Source organism: Eurytemora carolleeae, unplaced genomic scaffold, assembly GCF_000591075.1.
Source record: "Eurytemora carolleeae unplaced genomic scaffold, Eaff_2.0 scaffold179, whole genome shotgun sequence".
NCBI lineage: Eukaryota > Metazoa > Arthropoda > Copepoda > Calanoida > Temoridae > Eurytemora > Eurytemora carolleeae.
The window spans coordinates 309,719-329,921 of record NW_019396088.1 but is presented as its reverse complement, the minus strand read 5'-3'; the positions used below and the strand labels follow the sequence as shown (position 1 = coordinate 329,921).

General features: G+C 32.9%; 1 protein-coding gene across 1 annotated transcript in view; it reads right to left on the bottom strand.

Moving 5' to 3' along the window:
- Window positions 1–20,171, bottom strand: part of LOC111718347 (phosphatidylinositol 4-phosphate 3-kinase C2 domain-containing subunit beta) — a 21,444-nt gene extending 1,273 nt beyond the window's left edge. Inside the window, exons 1-27 of the mRNA XM_023493913.1 lie at window positions 19,987–20,171; window positions 19,437–19,587; window positions 19,232–19,317; window positions 18,271–18,338; window positions 16,553–16,648; window positions 16,043–16,132; window positions 14,820–14,937; window positions 14,298–14,408; window positions 13,460–13,552; window positions 12,248–12,322; window positions 11,643–11,686; window positions 9,681–9,760; window positions 8,620–8,737; window positions 8,348–8,430; window positions 7,254–7,326; window positions 6,923–6,991; window positions 5,952–6,023; window positions 5,210–5,355; window positions 4,727–4,809; window positions 4,379–4,497; window positions 4,089–4,184; window positions 3,779–3,901; window positions 3,092–3,172; window positions 1,814–1,941; window positions 1,424–1,522; window positions 341–407; window positions 55–100 (exon numbers count right to left, since the gene is read on the bottom strand). Of these exons, the coding sequence (XP_023349681.1) occupies window positions 55–100; window positions 341–407; window positions 1,424–1,522; window positions 1,814–1,941; window positions 3,092–3,172; window positions 3,779–3,901; window positions 4,089–4,184; window positions 4,379–4,497; window positions 4,727–4,809; window positions 5,210–5,355; window positions 5,952–6,023; window positions 6,923–6,991; window positions 7,254–7,326; window positions 8,348–8,430; window positions 8,620–8,737; window positions 9,681–9,760; window positions 11,643–11,686; window positions 12,248–12,322; window positions 13,460–13,552; window positions 14,298–14,408; window positions 14,820–14,937; window positions 16,043–16,132; window positions 16,553–16,648; window positions 18,271–18,338; window positions 19,232–19,317; window positions 19,437–19,587; window positions 19,987–20,116 (2,545 nt within the window). The 5' untranslated portion in view covers window positions 20,117–20,171. The remainder of the gene's footprint in view (window positions 1–54; window positions 101–340; window positions 408–1,423; window positions 1,523–1,813; window positions 1,942–3,091; window positions 3,173–3,778; window positions 3,902–4,088; window positions 4,185–4,378; window positions 4,498–4,726; window positions 4,810–5,209; window positions 5,356–5,951; window positions 6,024–6,922; window positions 6,992–7,253; window positions 7,327–8,347; window positions 8,431–8,619; window positions 8,738–9,680; window positions 9,761–11,642; window positions 11,687–12,247; window positions 12,323–13,459; window positions 13,553–14,297; window positions 14,409–14,819; window positions 14,938–16,042; window positions 16,133–16,552; window positions 16,649–18,270; window positions 18,339–19,231; window positions 19,318–19,436; window positions 19,588–19,986) is intronic.
- Between the last annotated feature and the right edge of the window lie 32 nt (window positions 20,172–20,203).

The window sequence follows — 20,203 nt, the reverse complement described above, 5'->3', positions numbered from 1 at the left end:
GAATGCCTGTGGAAATGAAGGATGTGTGAATGGATCAGGTGGTGAAAGGTTTACCTGCAATATCTGGTTTCGGCCAAGTATTCAATAATCCATAAAGATCCTGAATATTTTATAAATGCCAATATTCTAGAAAAAGATTTCATTCAAACTCTTCCAACATTCCCCATACAGAGATTCAATTTACAAAAACTAAATTTTGCCAGTGTACGAAAAAAGAAAACACAACAATTTTTTAGAGTGTAACTATACTTTTACTTAAACATTGATTATTTAATTGATTAAAAATGGGAGCCGAAAAAAACGTCAAAAAGTTACATGATTGTTATTATTATTATCTAACCTTCAACGTATCCGGATCCCAGCTCTGGACTGAGAGAAGAACTTTAGGAAGAGCCCCTGGGGTATTCCTAGAAAAAGGAGTTAAATAGATTGTCGTGTAACTGGAAGGATCCTCCTTACCCTCCTTTAAAAAAGCAGGGCATGCCCAATTCACAAAGGTTCTCTTTGAAACTTAATCTCATAAAAATATGGAGGATTTTGTTTGCTGAAAAAGTGTTTAATTCTTCTGACTTCTTCCATTGCTTCTGCAACAAAAATGCAAAAGTCACTTTTATAGAGACCGCAAAGAGATATAATCAAATTGTTAATGTGATAAAGATGATTAGCAGTTTTAAAGCTAATTGAATTATCATGTTTTTAATGTCTGAAACAAACTCATCAAGTTTATTGCCAAGTCTATAAGTCAGTACTAGAATATTATTCCTTGAAAATTACGAGGTTATACGAGACCAGGCTGTCAGGGCGCTTTGCGCCAATCTTCTGAATAAAATTTAAATTTACACTTCATCTTTCAGCATTTTCTCATCAATAAACAAATGAAAAGAAATTTACGAAATTTAAAAAATTAAGACAAATTTTAAAACTGTGACTATTAATAAACCTTACCTAGGGTCATTTGAGGCCCCCCAAAAAAAGATGGGCCTGATCGGTTTAGCCATTTTGACGTTTATTGGATACGAACAAACAAACAGACAAACAAAGTATATATATAGATCAGATTAGAATCTTGGGCAACCCAGACTGCATTCAGGAGTATCCGACCCGTATAGATAAGACAAGTACAGAATTAGACAATTATAAATATATTTAATGGTATTTACGTCAAAGAAAAAGTGAGGGAATCAAGTTGGAAGAAAGAAAATTGTGTAAAGGGACTAAAGACGTAATTTTAAGTGACCATCCTTTTATATAGAGTGAAAAATGTAAAAATAAGTAAGGAGTGGGAAAAGATGACGAATCAAAGCAAAAAAATGCCAAAAGATCTACAAAAAATGCCGATCTTAAATCTACAAAATGCATCTGAAAGAGAAAATAAAGTCTGAACCTAAATTTGAAAAAAAGACGTATTGTAATTTACAAATACCTGAGATAGAATCTCTTCTCCCAAAGGATTTCTCTCTCCAGGGTTGACCGCTTGTAAAATGTTAGAATATCTTGTTCACATAAACTCACTAGCTGTTCTCTAAATGAATGAATAAAATTATAAATATATGAACCAATGAATTAAATGACCGATGGATGAATGAATTAAAAGAATGATTGAAAGGAGAATGAAAGGACCAATTTTTTTGAGCAACTCACAAGACCCCAGAAAACTTCAATGATTGGTTAATGATAAAAAATGTGCCCGGAAAAATTAAATTTTAAAATTTTAACGGAAAAATCCGCGAGCTCCGATTTACAAGAAAAATGGCAGTCTGAAGAGACACGGTTTATAGAAATCATTACAAAAACTATTAAATATATATTCTACCTGGTATTGAAGTCTAGGCAGTCTAGTGTAGTATCCTGTGACTGTGGAAGTCTAGGATCTAGGTCAGGATATACAACCGGGCCTCCGAGATCTAGTAGTTCTAAGCTCAGGAGAGGACAACTATCAGCCTAGACAAGTATTATTTAGAACAGGCCTCCTAGATTCAGTAGTTCTAGGCTCAGAGGACAGCTATCAGCCTAGTTAAGTATATATAGAACAGACCTCCTAGATTCAGTAGTTCTAGGGTTAGTAGAGGATAGCTATCAGCCTAGATAAGTATATATAGAACAGACCTCCTAGATCCAGTAGTTCTAGGGTTAGTAGAGGGCAGCTATCAGCCTAATTAAGCATATATTGAACAGGCCTCCTAGATCCAGTAGTTATAGGCTCAGTAGATGACAGCTATCAGCCAGCCTAGTTAAGTATATTTAGAATAGGCCTCCTAGATCCAGTAGTTTTAAGCTCAGTAGAGGACAGCTATCTGCCTAGATAGGTATATATAGAACAGGCCTCCTAGATCCAGTAGTTATAGACTCAGTAGAGGAAAGCTATCAGCCTTGTTGAGTATATTTAGAATAGGCCTCCTAGATCTAGTAGTTCTAGGCTCAGTAGAGGACTGCTATCAGCCTAGATAAGTATATATAGAACAGGCCTCCTAGATCTGGTAAAGATTCAGTAGAGGACAGCAATCTACCTAGATAAGTATATACAGAACAGGCCTCCTAGATCTGGTAGTAAAAGACTCAGTAGAGGACAGCGTCAGCCTAGAAAAAACTACTCATATGAATACTTTTGGATGAATAAAATGAATACCTGTGGATTAATAAATGAATACTTGTGGATGAATAAAATGAATACCTGTGGATTAATAAATGAATACCTGTGGATTAATAAATGAATACCTGTGGACGAATAAAATGAATACCTGTGGATGAATAAATGAATACCTGTGGATGAATAAATGAATACCTGTGGATGAATAAATGAATACCTGTGGATGAATATATGAATACCTGTGGATTAATAGATGAATACCTGTGGATTAATAAATGAATACCTGTGGATGAATAAAATGAATATCTGTGGATTAATAAATGAATACCTGTGGATGAATAAATGAATACCTGTGGATGAATAAATGAATACCTGTAGATTAATAAATGAATACCTGTGGATTAATAAATGAATACCTGTGGATAAATAAATGAATACCTGTGGATTAATAAATGAATACCTGTGGATTAATAAATGAATACCTGTGGATTAATAAATGAATACCTGTGGATGACTAGATGAATCAGGAGCGGGTCCTATCTGCTGGGTAACCTCCATTGGCCAAAGAGCCAATAAATAGGAACCCTTAAAACAAAACTTATTTAAAATTAAGATTTTACAACTTTTTATATATTCCATAACAATACATAGCATTTTGATAAAAATACAGCAACAAAACCTCGGTGGAAACTTCTTTTATCTTACTTGACAGTTTTGACATTATGCTGAACAAAATGTTGATACAACAAAAGTCAATATTTTAGCAAAGGAAGGGACATAATTAAAAGTGTTCAAAGTACAAGCATTCTTTGTCAGAATATGTTAAAAAATCGACAAAAATTACAAAAAGGACTATTTCTGGGCGATGGATATTTCGATATTTATCCATAGAATGCATCTCTATCCATTCTTCTTGAATTTAACTCTATTATATATCTAATCTCTATGGTTACCAGTACCTGAGATAAATGTTTATCATTAGAATACATATGTATCCATCCTTATATTCAAATCTAATCTCTATGATTATCCATAGAGTACACCTGTATCCTTCCATCCTTCTTGAAATCAGCTTTATTAAATATCTAGTCTCTATGGTTACCTGGGATATATGTTTATCAATAGAGTACATATGTATCCTTCCATCCTTCTTGAATTCAGCTTTATTAAATAGCTAATCTCTATGATTACCTGGGATAGATGTTTATCAATAGAATACATCTGTATAGCAGTCCATCCAATCTCCATTTCTATATCAGCTTCCTTGTTCTCAGGATCCTTTCTTCTCCCTACTAAGTTCATTACCAACCTTGCCTACGTTAAATCACAAATAATAAAGTCCACGAAATTTGCAAAAACTGTATTTTAGTCCATAAAATAAAATCAGAAAAAAAGTCGTTAACCTCTTATAAAATTTCTAGATAAACCCCTGTAATAGTACATATGTTTATCTACAAAGAACATAACTTTTTTTTACTAGATGCTAATTAGTAAATATTACCTCTAATGGTATGATAGAGACTGGTAAGGATTTGACATCTATCCAAGTATTGAAGGTTACCGTGCTGTGCAACTGTTGGTGACTATGCTCCGGTTTCTGAGAAAATAATCAGCTGATCCCAGAAAAATATAAGTGGAAGCAAGTGACCATGTAAAATCTTCAAATTGTAAATCTGACAAAATCAGCTGAGCTTAAAAAAAATGGAAGCGACCATGTTAAATCCGCAATTTGTTGTCAAATCAGCTGACTGTAAATCCATTAGATATATGTGCACCAGTACTGCCAAGTACCTGAAATGTTGAAGAATGTGCTTCTCTGATAAGCATGGTTCCATGGTAAACTCTGAGATCAAGTCGATAGTCTAGAAACTCCCAACTTGGATTAAGACGATGAACGCATCCAATCCGAGCTAAACAAACCATCAGAAAATAAAAAAAAAATCGTGAGAAAAATCCTAGTGCTTCTTGACCGATTTCTCAAATTTTTACTGGGGAACTCGGTAGAACCACGAAAATGTTCTAAGCTTGGTTAACAAATTCTAAGCTGAGTGGGTTGACATTTCAAAGGGAACATTTAGTTTCTAGGTAAAGCTGTGTTCCCAAGCTAGTATACGATAAATAAAAAGAATGGTTGGTTTCCTAGAAGGGTTTCTTTAACACTTGAGCTGTCCTTGAGTTCTCCTGGAAACAAGGTGTCAATCTCCTCTAGACTGAAGTCAACCCTGAAAAAGAAGATTAAAATTGTATTTTTTGTTGTAAAATCACTACTCAACCTACACTCATTGTGAATATCTTTGTTGGTACTTCTCGACCGGTTTTTATGCTCAGTTGGGGAAAATAAATGAATTCAAGGACAACAAATGATTCTATGAGGGAAAAAGGATCAAAAAGAGAAAAATAATTTGAAGTCGGACTTTTTATTTACCAAATTAAAAAAAGGCAAAAAAACGACACTTATGTGTAAAAGATGTTTTTAAAAACAAAAAGTTTTACAAGTAACTTGAAAATACGTATACAGTGAAATGGGTCTGTGATTCATGTATATTGAACTGTCAACCTCATATACTAAGCCTTAACAGCCGTCTTTCTATTCCGCAGTTGTAAGGGTCCCACTGTACCCACCTGAATGTTCTTGAGTATGTTCTGATAAGACTGTAAACCTTCTCCGTGATTGCCTTGAGACAGTGCTTGATGTCCTCTGCGTTCTGCATAAACCCTTCCGAGGCAACCTTCTTGAAGGTCACCATGGCGTACCTTTCACCGACAACCTGGACACCGTTTATGAGAAGAATAACCTTTTCCAAGAACATCATTTTTCAAACTATGTTGTGGGTAATCTAATTTTTCAAACTATGTTGTGGGTAATCTAATTTTTCAAACTATGTTGTGGGTAATCTAATTTTTCAAACTATGTTGTGGGTAATCTAATTTTTTAAACTATGTTGTGGGTAATCTAATTTTTCAAACTATGTTGTGGGTAATCTAATTTTTTAAATATCATTCCCACTTCTCAAATATGATAAAGGTAACTTTGAGTTATTTTAGCTGTACATTTTCTTGGGGAATAAAGCATTAGTGTTATTGTGAACAAAACACAGATAAATCTTGAAAAAACGACATCTAGAGTCCTATCTATTATTTTAATTAATCTATGGAAATTATGCAGTTTAAGCAAGGTCAACCCGTTCACAAGAAATCTTAGTTCAAATTGCTAAAACTATCTCAGAACCAGTTTAGGTATTTCTGTCACACACGTTCCAAAATTCAGTTTTTCTGATGGGTTTCAAGGCAACGTAATAAATAGCTCAAACAATTCATCAAGCAAGCAATATTATTTAATAAAATAATTCAAGATAAAACTTACCTCCACTATTTCTGGTCTCAGCTTGCCTGCAGGATCTTCATTTCCCTTCATACAGTCATATTTAACACAAGCCTAGACAAAATAACATTTTATATCCCAGATACCATTGAATCCCAGACATCACTTTATGACCCAGACACCACTTTATATCCTGGAAACCATTTTATATGATAAACACCATTTTTTATCCCAGAACCTGTGTAAGTTTATCCTGGACACCATCTTATATCCCTGACACCAATTTGTATCCTGAACACCATTTTATATCCTGGACACCGATTTATATCCCGGACACGATTTCTTATCTCGTACACAATCAGTGAATAAAATGGAACAGAAATATTTATTTTCTTAAATAACAGCCCCCCCCTTCCCCCATCTTATACTTCATGTCCTTTAAACCAAAACCAAAACAAATTTACTACAAGGTGAACTTATCGAAACATGTTTAACTTTTATATGGTTAACGGCGCAATTACAATAAAGTAAATATTTTCATGTTTCAACAGAGCTAGGATTATTTAGGGTGAATTGAGCTAACTTCCTTATAAATTATCGTTCCTCTTCAGTCACTTCGTTTTCAATTATTTAAGTTGCCGTTGTGGATGACAAGTTCAGGGATTATAGCTTAACTGTAAAATTTATAAGTTCCGACTAGGTTAGACACAAGGCTGCCGTAAAACCTTCTGAATGGAAGACTGATATGCTGATATACTGATATACTGATATACTGGGTTTCCCACAAAGAATAAGACTGCAAAGACGACCTGAAACTCTTTAACATAACAGTCCAAGGTTAAATTGAGCCTTTTTATCCGAATATTGTCTTTTATTTATTCCTTTAATACTTTGGCAAAGAAAGAATCAAGTTCACAGTTGCAGTTAAAATTACGTACAATCCTCTCTGAAGTCTCATCCTCTAAAGGTAACCCTTTACCAAAAATACTGATTAATTAATTGATTGATAGTACCTGTTTAAACTTCTCAAGTGCTTCAGATAAATCTATAGTTTCCACAGAACCCAGCTTGGCACAAACCGCCTAAAAAACAAAGTCTTTGTTACAACATCAAAAAACTTAAAATATGTTTAATGCCGTCGTCTTATTCCACAATTTTCTAATTACATCCAATATTTGCATTAATTGGAACTTAAACGCACGGGAGCTCAAGCTTAAAATCTTTAAATTAAAGATTTAAATCGCAATTATTTTGATTATTATTATCATCTGGTCAAACAAACATTTGAATTTTTTTTATTAAAAAAAGATTTTATCTTCTAATTCATAAAATGACTAGACTGACCTTCACAGCTTGCAGCATACCCCTGGGATTCAGGGATTGTATAACATTCTTTTCAGTACAGTTAACCAGAGTTCTAAAGTACAAATGTAATTAAAGGAATTGTAAAATATTATTCTTAGAACAGCTAACCAGAGTTCTTAAATGCAAAAGTAATTAAAGGGATTTTATAATATTCTTCTCATTACAGTTAACCAGAGTTCTAAAGTACAAATGTAATTAAAGGAATTGTATAACATTCTTCTCAGTACAGTTAACCAGAGTTCTTAAATACAAAAGTAATTAATGGGATTGAATAACATTCTTCTCAGCACAGTTAACCAGAGTTCTTAAATACAAATGTAGTTAAAGAAATTGTATAACATTCTTCTCAGTACAGTTAACCAGAGTTCTTAAATACAAATGTAATAAGTGAAATTGTATAATATTATTCTAAGTACAGTTAACCAGAGTCCTTTGATACAAATGTAATTAAAGGAATTGTATAATATTCTTCACAGTACAGTTAATCAGAGTTCTTAAATACAAATGCAATTTAAGGAATTGTATAATATTATTTTCAGTACATTTAACCAGAGTCCTTTGATACAAATGTAATTAAAGGAATTGTAATGCAATTCTTCTCAGAACAGTAAACCAGAGTTCTTAAATACAAATGTAATTAAAGGAATTGTATAACTTACTTCTCAGAACCAGTGCTTAGAATACCTTTCATTTTTGATACGTATCCGGGGCTGTAAAAAATGGACCAGGATAAGGATCCAGGTCTTGAAAATTCTGTAAGATTTACTGAATTTTCGAACAAAGAAGAAATTAATAATTTTTCTTCCTTTTTTCGCAAATTTTTTGGACAAAATTGATAAGGCATTCAGAGATAAGGAAATTTGTGATACTCTATTTTTTCAAAAGTTAAGGCTTAGATTTGGAACACAAAAAGTTTTTTTTTTATAAAGTTTAGGTTGATATCTTGCCCCTTGGATCTGTATCAGTGAGCCTCCGCATATTTTTGCGGATCCGGATCCAGGAAGCCAAAATGTTGCGGATCCAACGGATCCAGATTCCAGATCTTAAACACCACTGCTCCGATTTTGTTATACCTAGCCGTGTTGGTGATCCTCTCCGCTTCCTTCTGGAGGAACTCCAGTAAGGTCTTCAGGTCTTCGTGGCTTAATGTCTTCGCCTACATCAAGGAGATTTTTTAGTTCAAACTCTTTTTGAAAACACATTAGATGGAATGTTTTGTTGCTTTCGGCCGCCCTTGCTCTCTCATTAAAGCATAAAACCATCCCAATAATTGTTCTCAAAAAAAAGAACGAAGATTTACGCAGGGTGGATCAAATTGTTTACAGGTCAACACTTAAACCCTTACCTTATCCAGAGGACTAATCTGATCATAACTAAGTTCTGAATCTTCAATGTCGTCTTCTTCTGACCTTGCCAGCCCCCGGTCAACTAGATCCTTGTGCACCAGGGTCAACTTCACGTCTCTAGACAAAGCTTACATGAAAAACTTCCCAAAAGTCCCAAGTTCCTAGAAAATTTTCCAAAAAGTAATGTATGTCCTGATTGCAGACTTAGGAGTTGAAATGAGAAAATCTCATCAAAAAGCACCTCATTGATCTAATACCCGATCAAAAAAAAAATAATAAACATTGATAAAAATCAACTGAAGTCTGTATCAAAAAATGAGCACAGTCCCAAGACGTACACATCAGTTCCAATTAAAACTACGATTTAGCTGCCAGAGATCAACCTGAAAACAGATCTGCTATGGCTGCTATCCCTCCAATGTGAAAAAATGTAACACATATTTGTAATTTTTATGCTCAACCTGTTATATTTTCAGCGGAAAAATTAATCATAAGATTAGATTAGAAGAATACAAATCTTGATATAATTTTGTTATTTTTCTTCCCCACCTAAAATGGACGAAAAAATTCAATTTAAAATGACTTTTTTCATTGTAAAGGATATATTAAAATATTTAAGACTAGCTACAAGGCCCGGCGTTGTCCGTGGAATTAAAATGGGAAAAAAATTTGAGAAAAAAACCATTTTTTAAAGCCTATAATACTCCCTAGCCACCCAGAGTGTCCACAAAAATGTCAGCCCAATCGGTCCAGCCGTTTGGCCTGCTATACGCAACATATATACGAATTACAAAAAGTAATGTATGTCCTGATTGCAGCGTTTTCCCCTCCCCTTACATATTTTAACTCCATTAATCATTAATTGGGGAGTTGAAATTGCAAAAATCTCAACAATAACCTATTACTAAATCAACATAAAAATTATACAAAAACTGAAGTCTAAAATAATAATAATTTTGATATTTTTTTGGATAAATTTCTTGCCCTTCTAAAAAGGACCAAAAAGTACAATTAAAAAGAGACTTTTGGATGCATTTTCAGAAGAATGATAAACCAATACCTGTCATATTTGTAGCAATGATGAACATATTCATATTGGTCTAGAGATCCACCCTGTAAATATTCCGCTTTACCCTGCACCTAAACATTCAACAAAAAATAGAAACAGGAAATTGGAAGACGACCAATATTCAGAATTTAATTTTTAACAACAAATGTCAGTGTACACTCCACGGAGAATTGCAGTGTACCGTTTCAAGTAGAAATGTCTTCATCAGAATTTTTAGTCGTCCATAGAATTTTGAGGACTTCTGTATAATATTATCATTTTTATAATTATTATTTTTAATATTTATTTCATAATTTATAAGGCCCCAAATGTGAGGCCTACTATCTTATTATTATTAAGTATTACTAAACTTGGCTTTAAAAATATGAGATTTGGATAATTTTCTTTAAGGGACAATAAGAATGATTTCAAGTCATCCTCCATACAAAGAGACCATTGCCTGATTTCTATTAGTACTCTTGAAACCTTTGTGTGTTCATCGAGTACAGACATATGTGTGTGTAAACTTATTGAACCCCACTTGTAGTCAGCTGCAAAGTCCGGTGTGTTCTGCTTACAGACTAACTCAACATAGCGCACATTTATATGGGTGGTGTTGTAAATCAGGCAGTGCACTATTTGCATTAATGGTCACATGAAATTACGCTTACAGTCCCTTTGACTATCTTAAACTTACTTTCAAACACACAAAAATTGCCAACAATTCCAAAAACAGGGACCAATTAAAAAGCAAGAACAACAAACACGGAACAACTTTTCTACAACTTGAACCGGCTCACACACAAGAGAAGTGATGCAACTTTTCTACAACTTAAACCGGCTCACAAGAGAAGTGGTGCAACTTTTCTACAACTTGAACCGGCTCACAAGAGAAGTGGTGCAACTTTTCTACAACTTGAACCGGCTCACAAGAGAAGTGGTGCAACTTTTCTACAACTTGAACCGGCTCACAAGAGAAGTGGTGCAACTTTTCTACAACTTGAACCGGCTCACAAGAGAAGTGGTGCATCCTTTTAACGCGGTTCAAATACTTCTCACTAAGCAGATTGTATGGAGTAATGCATTTTACAACTAGTTCATATTTGTCAAAAATAAAAAATTTCATTTTCAGTCAAAAAGTTTCGCTTAATTTTTTTGTTGTCACTCTGTGTGTGTAAGTTGAGACTATAGGATATATACTGAACTTTTAAATTTATTGTCTTGACTTTTGACATTTAATTTATTTTCAAATTTATTTGCTGTAACCCATGTTTTAATGGATCTATTGAGGTTAAATAATGGAATTTAAAGAGACTGTGTTACAAAACTCTGAATGATTTTTCCACAGAAGACGCATCAAGTACGCATAGGTACTTGATTGAAAGTATATCACAATGTTTACATGTAAAAACTATGTTAGCTAGCAGATGTGTGTTTTTCTATGAGACTATTGAAGCAAGTTCTAAGCTTTGCATTAGATTTCTTTCTAATTTATGTAAAAATGACCTCAACAAGGTTCTTGGCAGAAATTTATTTTGGATTGCAAATTATTGTTCTGTAAATCCTTCGGATCTTAGTAAAATGTTAGTTAAGAAACAAATGAAATAGTTTGATGTCCCATTGGAACATGAATGGAAAGTTCCGGTTTTACAAGAACTTTTAAATACAAGAATGAATAATTTATATGTTGAAGGATTCGATGAGTACGTAATAACTGAAATGATAAATATGTTATGTAGTGAGTAAAAATCAGTGTTTTCTATTTGTGCATAATTTTGCATATTTTTTCTCTTTTCTTTTGGAAACCTGTATTTTCAAAAAAAATTTATTTAAACTACACCATTTATAATGTATTTATATCTTTGTGTGTGAATAAATCTTTATAATATATAATATAAAAATAAAGGAGGGCCTGATATTTGTTAGAATAAAATGATTTTAGTTTAAATATAGAACAGAATAAATAAGATTTACCTGAAGAACAAAATCGCTGCAATTGTCCATATTCAAATCCAGTTCTAAAATATAAAAATATTAAAATTAAAATCCTGTGAAAAGTTGACTCATTTTCTTGGAAGTTGTTATATCAAATTTTAAAGTTTTAATCTAAACCTTAATTTTCTTAAAACTAAATATTACCCGAAAAAAGTTATATTTAATTCATTATCTTTGTTAAGCTCTGGAGGGAACACCTGGCTGCCATGTGCCTCTCAGATTTGCAGCACCGAGCCTCCGCTACATGAAAGAATATAGATTTGATTTAAGAAAATCTTTGTTTTAAGAAATTTGTTGATATTTGTTTAAATTTAGATTATTATTATTAACATCAACCTACAGACAAAGTATAACGACCTGTTGGTTGAAATACAATGAAATTAATTTTGCATTTTAAGGTTTATCGAAACATAAATAATTTTTCCAAAAAGGTATCACTTAAATCAAAGATTTTAACCAATCTAATCTGATTCACTTTATAATTTGTCTAAATATCCTCTTATTCGCGTAAAAAACTGCTGAGGCTCGGTGCTGCATAGCAAATTTGGGAGGCGCATGTTTAGCAACCCTTTTGAAATTATTACCTATTGCGACTTTTGCGATGATTTGATCGAGTTCAGTGAGAACATTTGCAGTAAAGAGTACAGGTGTACTGGGTTCTAGCATACAACAAGTTTAAAATTTAAGTATAAATGTAAACAATTAAACACAAATTTCTAAAAGAAATTGTCTAATATTCGAATAAAGTGAAAGTTACAAGAACAAAGAATGCTAACCAGTGAACATGCAGTTTGTTGTCGTCTTTCGTTTGGATAAAACTGTTTAAAAATGTAATTAAAGTAACCTCTTTGGACCAAACCAACGGGTTATTTAAAATTTTCTCAGATGTATGGAAAATGGAGGTTTTTTACCTAGCTGGATCCAGATTTTGCTAAGTACTGACAGCTTTAAATATACTCCTTAATAACAAGTCTGGTAAGCTGTTATTAAGTATCCGATCCCGTCGGAAAGACGTTAATTCTTTCGATTGAATCTAGTTTTCGTCTGAGATGACCTGACGACAAACAAGAATCGAGAATTCTTTTGTCGAAAATATTTACCTCTGCAGTCTGCATGGAACACAAATAGTAACTTTCTAATATACTTTATTTGAAATCTATGGTCCAAGATATCAAATTGAAAAAGAAAAAGGCAAATACAGAGAGCTGCAGCTCTGGGCAGTATGCGTAATATTAGGGAGAAAGAAAAGCAGAAATATTTGTCAAAATGCATTTTTCCCTTGTCCAGAAGAGATTAGAATGCGTAGATCTAAGATAGAGAAACATAATATGGATAAAAAGAAAAGAAAAAATTCACTGCTGTTTTAAAAATTTTGTAAAAATATGTTAAAATAATATTTTCTCAACCAAGGTTTTAGTTTCATTAAAAAAACAATGCACTATTATATTTAAAGTAATCAAAGCACCATATTTACAATGAAAACCAGAAAACTCTGAAATAGGAAGACGACTTTACAGCAATATTTAAGTGTATTTGATATTGTTACAAAGCAAATAGTTTTACTAGCCACTTATTAAATCTCAACTATTGTGAAAGGGGTCTGTTTACACTGAACAATTACTGTATCCCGTGCATATTGGACTATTTAAAGTCATAAATTAAGGCCAAAAATCGTCTTCCTATTCCAAAGTTTTCTGCTTTTCACTGTATATACTAAAAAAATTTATCTTATGAAGAACATTTTTTTACTAATAAGATTTAGGAATAGCGTCTTAATAAATGTTTAATCTTGTTTCCTAACAGATTGTTAACCAGTTTAGGGAAGACGACTAGTTTAAGTTCAGTTGATTCAGGATATTTTGCCTCTAGCCTAGCGGCGAGAACAAGACCTAAAAACGTAAGTATTTTTTTACAAAATGTCTTTAATCTATAAAAAGGCAAATATATATTTTCTTTGCAGTATAAACAGGACCACATATAGTTTGCAAAAATATGACTTTTAAGCGGGGGGAGGGTGAGGGGGATAATGTGGCCAGAGAGAGGAATAAAGTAAACTTTAAGTTTAGTTCTTTTTAGATTATTTTGGGCCAGAGGGGAAAACAAAACAATTTTTCTAAAAATAAATAAATAAGGTTACAAATATATTTCTTATCCTTCATAAAAAAAAAACTCATCAAAATGGTTTGAAGATGATCTTTTCACCAGATGTGTGAGCGTAAGTTTATTTTTCTCGCTTATTTGGGGAATATAGATGATACTAAACGATTTGTTTTGAGTGAACATTTTCAAAAACTTGCCTTTTGAGGTTTAACTTTTAACTTTTTCCCCAAGGGCATAAAACATCAGTCAAATTTCTTTTATCCTTTCAACGGAAACATTCTATACAGATGGAAATAGCGGCAATCATTCAATCCATAATCAAATCATAGTTTCCTTTATCGCGAACACTCCCTTGAAGAATCTTCAATAAAATTGGTAACGACATTTATCTCTAAAGTTTTAGTACTTTGGTGCAGTCCCTACAGTAATATTTCTAAAGATGTCAGATCCTATATAGAATGTAGAATGTATTGTAGATACGGAATAAAATATACCCCCCCCCCAGCTCCCTTGAAAAATGTCGCAAATAAATACCTGGATTAGTGAGTAGATTTGAATATTCATATTTAGATCGAATTTGTCGGACCATATCAGTAAAAGCTAAAACTTCGGCATCCCGAGCCACGGACCGCGTCTTGGCCACTCCTAGAAATATTTCAATTTTAGTATTCATTTGATTTGATTTTGTTTTTGTATCCCATCCCATCCCATTCCGTATTGTTAATAGTTTTGGAAAGTTTTTAGAAGAACTTTAATAAAGCTTAAAAGATTTCAAAACTGTATTATGTTAAAGATTGCTTTTATCAAACTTTTAACCTAAAAAAAGTGCAAAAACGACATGTTCGTTTTTACATCGTTTTTGAATAGTTTTTGAGTCATTTTTTGGATATAACTTCTGCCAGGGTCAAAATTTGTCAAAGTGTAGGAAAAACAAAAATGTTGAGAATAAAGAATTTTGAATATATTTGCTATTCTTACATTATGCTAGGTATTGACCCTAACAAAAAAACCTGAAGGCAAATCACTAATCCCATCCCATACATATTTTGTACAAACCTATTCCTTTAAAAAATGTAGCATCTTCTTTGACAATATTTTCGTAGTTTCGTGCAACAGTTTTCCTACGACTCAGCTCCGCCGCCGAAACCTCTGGTAGGGGACGCACAATTCCAATCTAATGAAATATATTAATACAGTTGTCGTCGCATATATCAATACAATGAAGACGACCTCGATTTCTATTCTGATTTTTACCGTGCAAGGAAAAGCTGTCGATTAAAAATAGCTTCTCTTTAATTGTTTGTAACCTTGTAATTCGAAAAAAAATTGTTAACAATCAAAACATAAATAAAAAGTTGTCTTTATTGTATGGATATAATCTTCTACCACCATAAATTCATAGTGTAACAATTCAACTGATGAATAATAATCAATTATGAATTTTTGGTATTTTTTGTTAAAAATTCGTTTATTTCATGAATTCATTTCAGTCAAAAATGTTTTACCCGTGTAGCTTTAAAATCTACTTATAAAAAGGACTGAAAGTCGAATTTCGAGTGACCCATCATGCAAAGATGGCCACGCCCGATTTATCATGGTATCCTTGAAACTTTTGTTTGCTCAAAAGTATGATTGAAATTTTCGCTTTTCTAGGTTTTTTAATTCTGTTTTCCTGCAGTAGAAATACGCAAATCACATTTATTCATGGGGCTTTCCATATTTGAATGGCGGGTCACTTTAAATCCCGGTTTCAGTCCCTTGAAGTACAATGCTGAACGGATATGTAACACATTCAATGAACTAAAGTTTCACAATTTAGTCTTGCAGGGACTTCCGGGTCTCAGAGTTTCTTACAAACTTACTCAACCGTGGGAATAACAGATACTCAGGCTTATCTCGGGGGGGATGGGTCAGACCCATTGATAATGCTAGAGAGGGGGGGATGGCAGTGTTTAGTGGAAGTTTGGCCGGAAGCCAGTCATTAAGCCAGCCATAGGCTATCATTGCAACTGGGGTTTTTGTCAATCAATCCTTTTTTCTATTTAATCAATTAAAAATAAATAAATATACTTTTTGACGGTTTCAAACTAGGGTAGTACCTATGTACTATACTATAGTGTGCATATGGGGGGTGGCGTATGTACTTCGACAGTTTGACAAAGTCTCTGTCCTGACTTCTACGGAATAATGGTTGATCGCTTGTTTGTTTGTTTGTTTGTGTGTTTGTTTGTTATATTTAATAATTCTCTGAATAAAATAATGTTTCCAAAAATGTTTACTTTTTTATGTTTGGGAGGTAGGGCAGGTAAATCAGTATCCGCCTCATCAGCTGCCTCCGCCGTTGTTGGCGAAGATATCTCCTCTGCAGCCTTAAATAATGTTATTTAACAAAATAATCAGAAAAATAATCTGTCAAAAACCAAACCTTAACTCAAAACAAATTTCCCATAAAAATTATATATATTAAGAAGTCTCAAGTTCATCGAAAGATATATAAAAATAGTTTCCCAATGATTTAATTTTGGTCTTTTGGGCAGGATTTTTTAAACAAAAACACAATTTTTAATAATATAAATTGAGACATAAGCCTCTGTTTCAACTTAAACTATTTTTCTTCAAAAAATAAATCTATAACAGGGTTTAAAATAAAATCCTAATATTAATTCCAGTCTTCAGTGTTAAATATTATCTATTAAACAGACAAAATGAAATGAAGTCCCTAAGGGCGTGGGGAGAGGGGTTTGCGGCCTCCTAATTGGGTGCCCCTGTAAAATCTTAAATCTTCCTACCCTGTCCGCCATGTATGAGAAAGGATCATATGAATCGTAGAAGCTTGTACTGTTTGTACTCTCCCTGCTGGTCCAGTACAGTTCATCCTCATCCTCCTACCAAACCAAACCATCTTTATAACACCCGGTGATTAGGAGAGTTATAAATATTAAATAATTAATTTGTTCGAAATATCAAACATTTTGTTAAAAAATGTGAACATAATAAATTAAAAGATATTTCACTTTTTTTTGTTTACTAAATCTATTTAATGTTTTGCGTAAATTGTTAAAAGTGGGTTTGGCCGGAAATAGCTGCAGTTTTTTACAGGCTATTTGAACAAACTTTTTGCAAATTGGCGCAAATTCTTTAAGCTCAAAATTCACAAAATGCTTTCCCCATGTCTAGAAATGGGAAGTGATTTTTAAACAATATATATAGATTCCTGATCTTTAAATCCATTGGGCTAAAAACATTTATATTAATTTGATGAAACAACCAGTTCTCAGACAAACTTGTGTCATTTGAAAAGTTCTGAATTATAAAAATTCCTTCAAATAACAGGATTGAAGAACAATGGACTGAAGGATGGGTCTACACTCCGGGGGGCCAGGACCTAGACGGGGATTGTAAGGTACAGGTCTCGTTGGAAAACGCAGTTAGGGTTAAGGACCTTTACAGATGTTACCAGTAATTTGTACTTTATGACCTTTTAAAAATACTCTGGTATTTGAACTTTTATTTTAGACCTTTCCAAGAAAGAAATCAATTATTTATACTCTTAAACTTTTCTTAAGACTTCATTTGTACTTCACCCTTGAAACCGTGCATTAGGGGTGGGTAATAAGCGGTTTCTGCCTCATAGAAACTAAGCATTAGGGTTAATGCTCGTTTGCTGTCTTATAAAAACAGAGCATTATGGGTAATGCTCGGTTTCTGCCCTACAGAAACCGTGCATTTGGGGTAATGGTCGGTTTCTGCTTTATAGTAACCGAGTATAGGGGGGTAATGTACGCCCATATAATTTCTAGATTGATTAGAATACAAAAACCTTTGATGTAACAACTCTTCTGTTAATCTCATTTATATTCTGTATAAAAGAGAATATAACTCGAGATTCCATTTTAAATTTCAGAATTCACAATTTGTTCCACTTTTAACAGTTTTTGTGATTGGCTTTTGTTCAAGACTAAAATACAAATTCATCATTTTCAATTCTTCAAATTACCGGGGGTACATTATAAAAAAAAACATAAAATAATAATAAAAATATTATTTTTAAAAAGTTTCGAAAATACGCAAATATAATTAAATAAATAGTGAGGAATATTTTTAATCTACATGCTGACCCTTTAAAAATTTATATTGTTTAGTTGTAATAGCACTTTATAAATATTACACAACTTGACTGGAATTAAACTGGGTTTAATATCTATATTCTATCTATCTATAAATAGGAAGTAGAAATCTCTGTTTATTTGTTTATTTGTTTGTTTGTTTGTTTGGATATCCAACCATAACTCAGGAACTCTTAAACCAATTTGCCTTAGGTTTTGATTTGGGAACTCGGGAGGACCATGGGAATGTTCTTCGCTTGATTTTAAAATTCTCTGTTGAGTTACTGGTTTTTTAAAAGAAAACTCCGGGAAAAGCTGGGTTCCCAAGTTATATATCTATTAAATATATAAATGTAACCCCCTCCCCCCTTGTAGGGTTATGTAAAGTTTGTTTTGATTTCCTTGTGTTCTATTAATGGATCAAATTCCTCTAGAACTGACACGGTAGTTTTATCTTTCTCGTCAATATCTAATTAATAAAAAATATAAAAGACTGTAAGCGTAATTTCAAGTGACCTCTGGGCAAATATGGCAATGTCAGATTAACGACGACGTATTCATATTTCATAAACAGCTTTGTCAGCAAGCATGAATGAGGTATCAATCTTTATAATTTGAAAATTGATTATTTTCAATTGTGAATACTCTTTAAAAGTGACTTGCTATCTTTGCATGAAGGGTCACTTAAAACTACACTTCCCGTCCCTTTAATAAAAGTTTAAGGGAAAAAAATCTTTAAAAAAAAAGACTGTATGCCCACATAAATAGGGTGGTACCCTTTAAACATTGATCTAAGCAAATATTTAAACAATTAAAATTATGTCAATTTCATTCCTGATCTGCTCTCCGTTGAATAAATCCTTATGTAACATTAACAAAGAAATCACAGTTGAAAGTAATCTATTTTCAGACCAAAAAATAAGAATATCTTCGTTGTTTTTGCTGAGAAGAAGGTTTAAAGGGTAACGTAGTAAGTCAGACATGAAACTTCTCAAATGGAAGGACACTTAAAATTTCCAATGCAAGTGGATTTTACTTGCGCGCAATTGCGAGCACTGCAAACTCCGAGCAATTCTAGAACAGTTGCGCGCAATTCCACGTAAGTCTGCGCAACGGAATTCCAATTGAAAACCCTGCTTGAAATTACGTTGACAATATCCAAAAGAGCAAAGTCCAATTTAGAGACCCATATCAAAATATAATATTTTTGATTTATTTTAAAATCTGTTTAATTTGAAATCACTCGCAAAGCAATTTTCATTTTTAAAGAGTTGTTCTGAATAAATAATTCAAAAACTTCAAAATGAAAATAAAATTGACATTTTTTCTTAATTAAAAAAAAGCTAAGTAAAAGTTGCTTACCTAAATCAATCAGACTTTCGTTGTCAACTTTAGGCATTACTTTTCTTCCTTTACCAGATCCTAAACTATAGCTAGAAACTGAACTCCTGAAATAGAAATTTACATAAAAAATGCAGAATTTTGAGCAGTGCGGAAAAAATGTTTATCCACATTTTTATTTTTAAAAATTAAGATTTACGTGGATTAAAAAGCACAATTAATCTACCTAAGTGAGGGTGGGGGTGGAGAAATTATCCCTCCAAGAGATGAAGGAGAACTAGGACTAGGGCAAGGGGAACTACGTCTCTGATGAGAAGGATGAGTTGGTGTAGAGGTGGATGGGTCTCCGTCTGTCCAGCTCAAGGACTTGGACATTCCTAGATATTCATATTTACGTGCAGCTTATGCTTCATAAGTATGTACATGGAAATTGATGGTAAAGTTGTTTTAATCAACAATCATTAAAAGGTTAAATGTAATATAAAAACCACTAGTCAAAATGCTGGGAGGAAGAAAAAAAAAATTTTTAATTCCAATTTTGGTTGAATTCCTGGGCCTTTGAGAATTTGAACCCCCACCCTCAGTTTTGTAACTGATGACGCTACTCACTAAGCCAAGAGGCTCACTCAAGGTTTACACATCTAGGATTGGATACGATTTTAATATTATTTGGATCAAGAACTCAAGAGATCAATAACAGAAGATCAAAAGATGTTAAAAACCGCACAAAAAAAAGCATGTATTTTTAATAAGAAAGAAGACGACTGTACTTATACCTTGGTTATGTAGCGCGGCATTCCGTTGTAAAAGATGGGTTTGAGGACTGTTAAGTCCCCATGGGTGGGACATTGGGCTAAAAGGATGGGACATGTGACCTGAAGCTCCAACTGATGTTTGGGACATCATCGATTGTTGAATATTGAAAGCAGGCGTATTCTTCAATAAGTAAATCAAATTTAACTCAATAGAAAAACATTCATACCAAACACATTG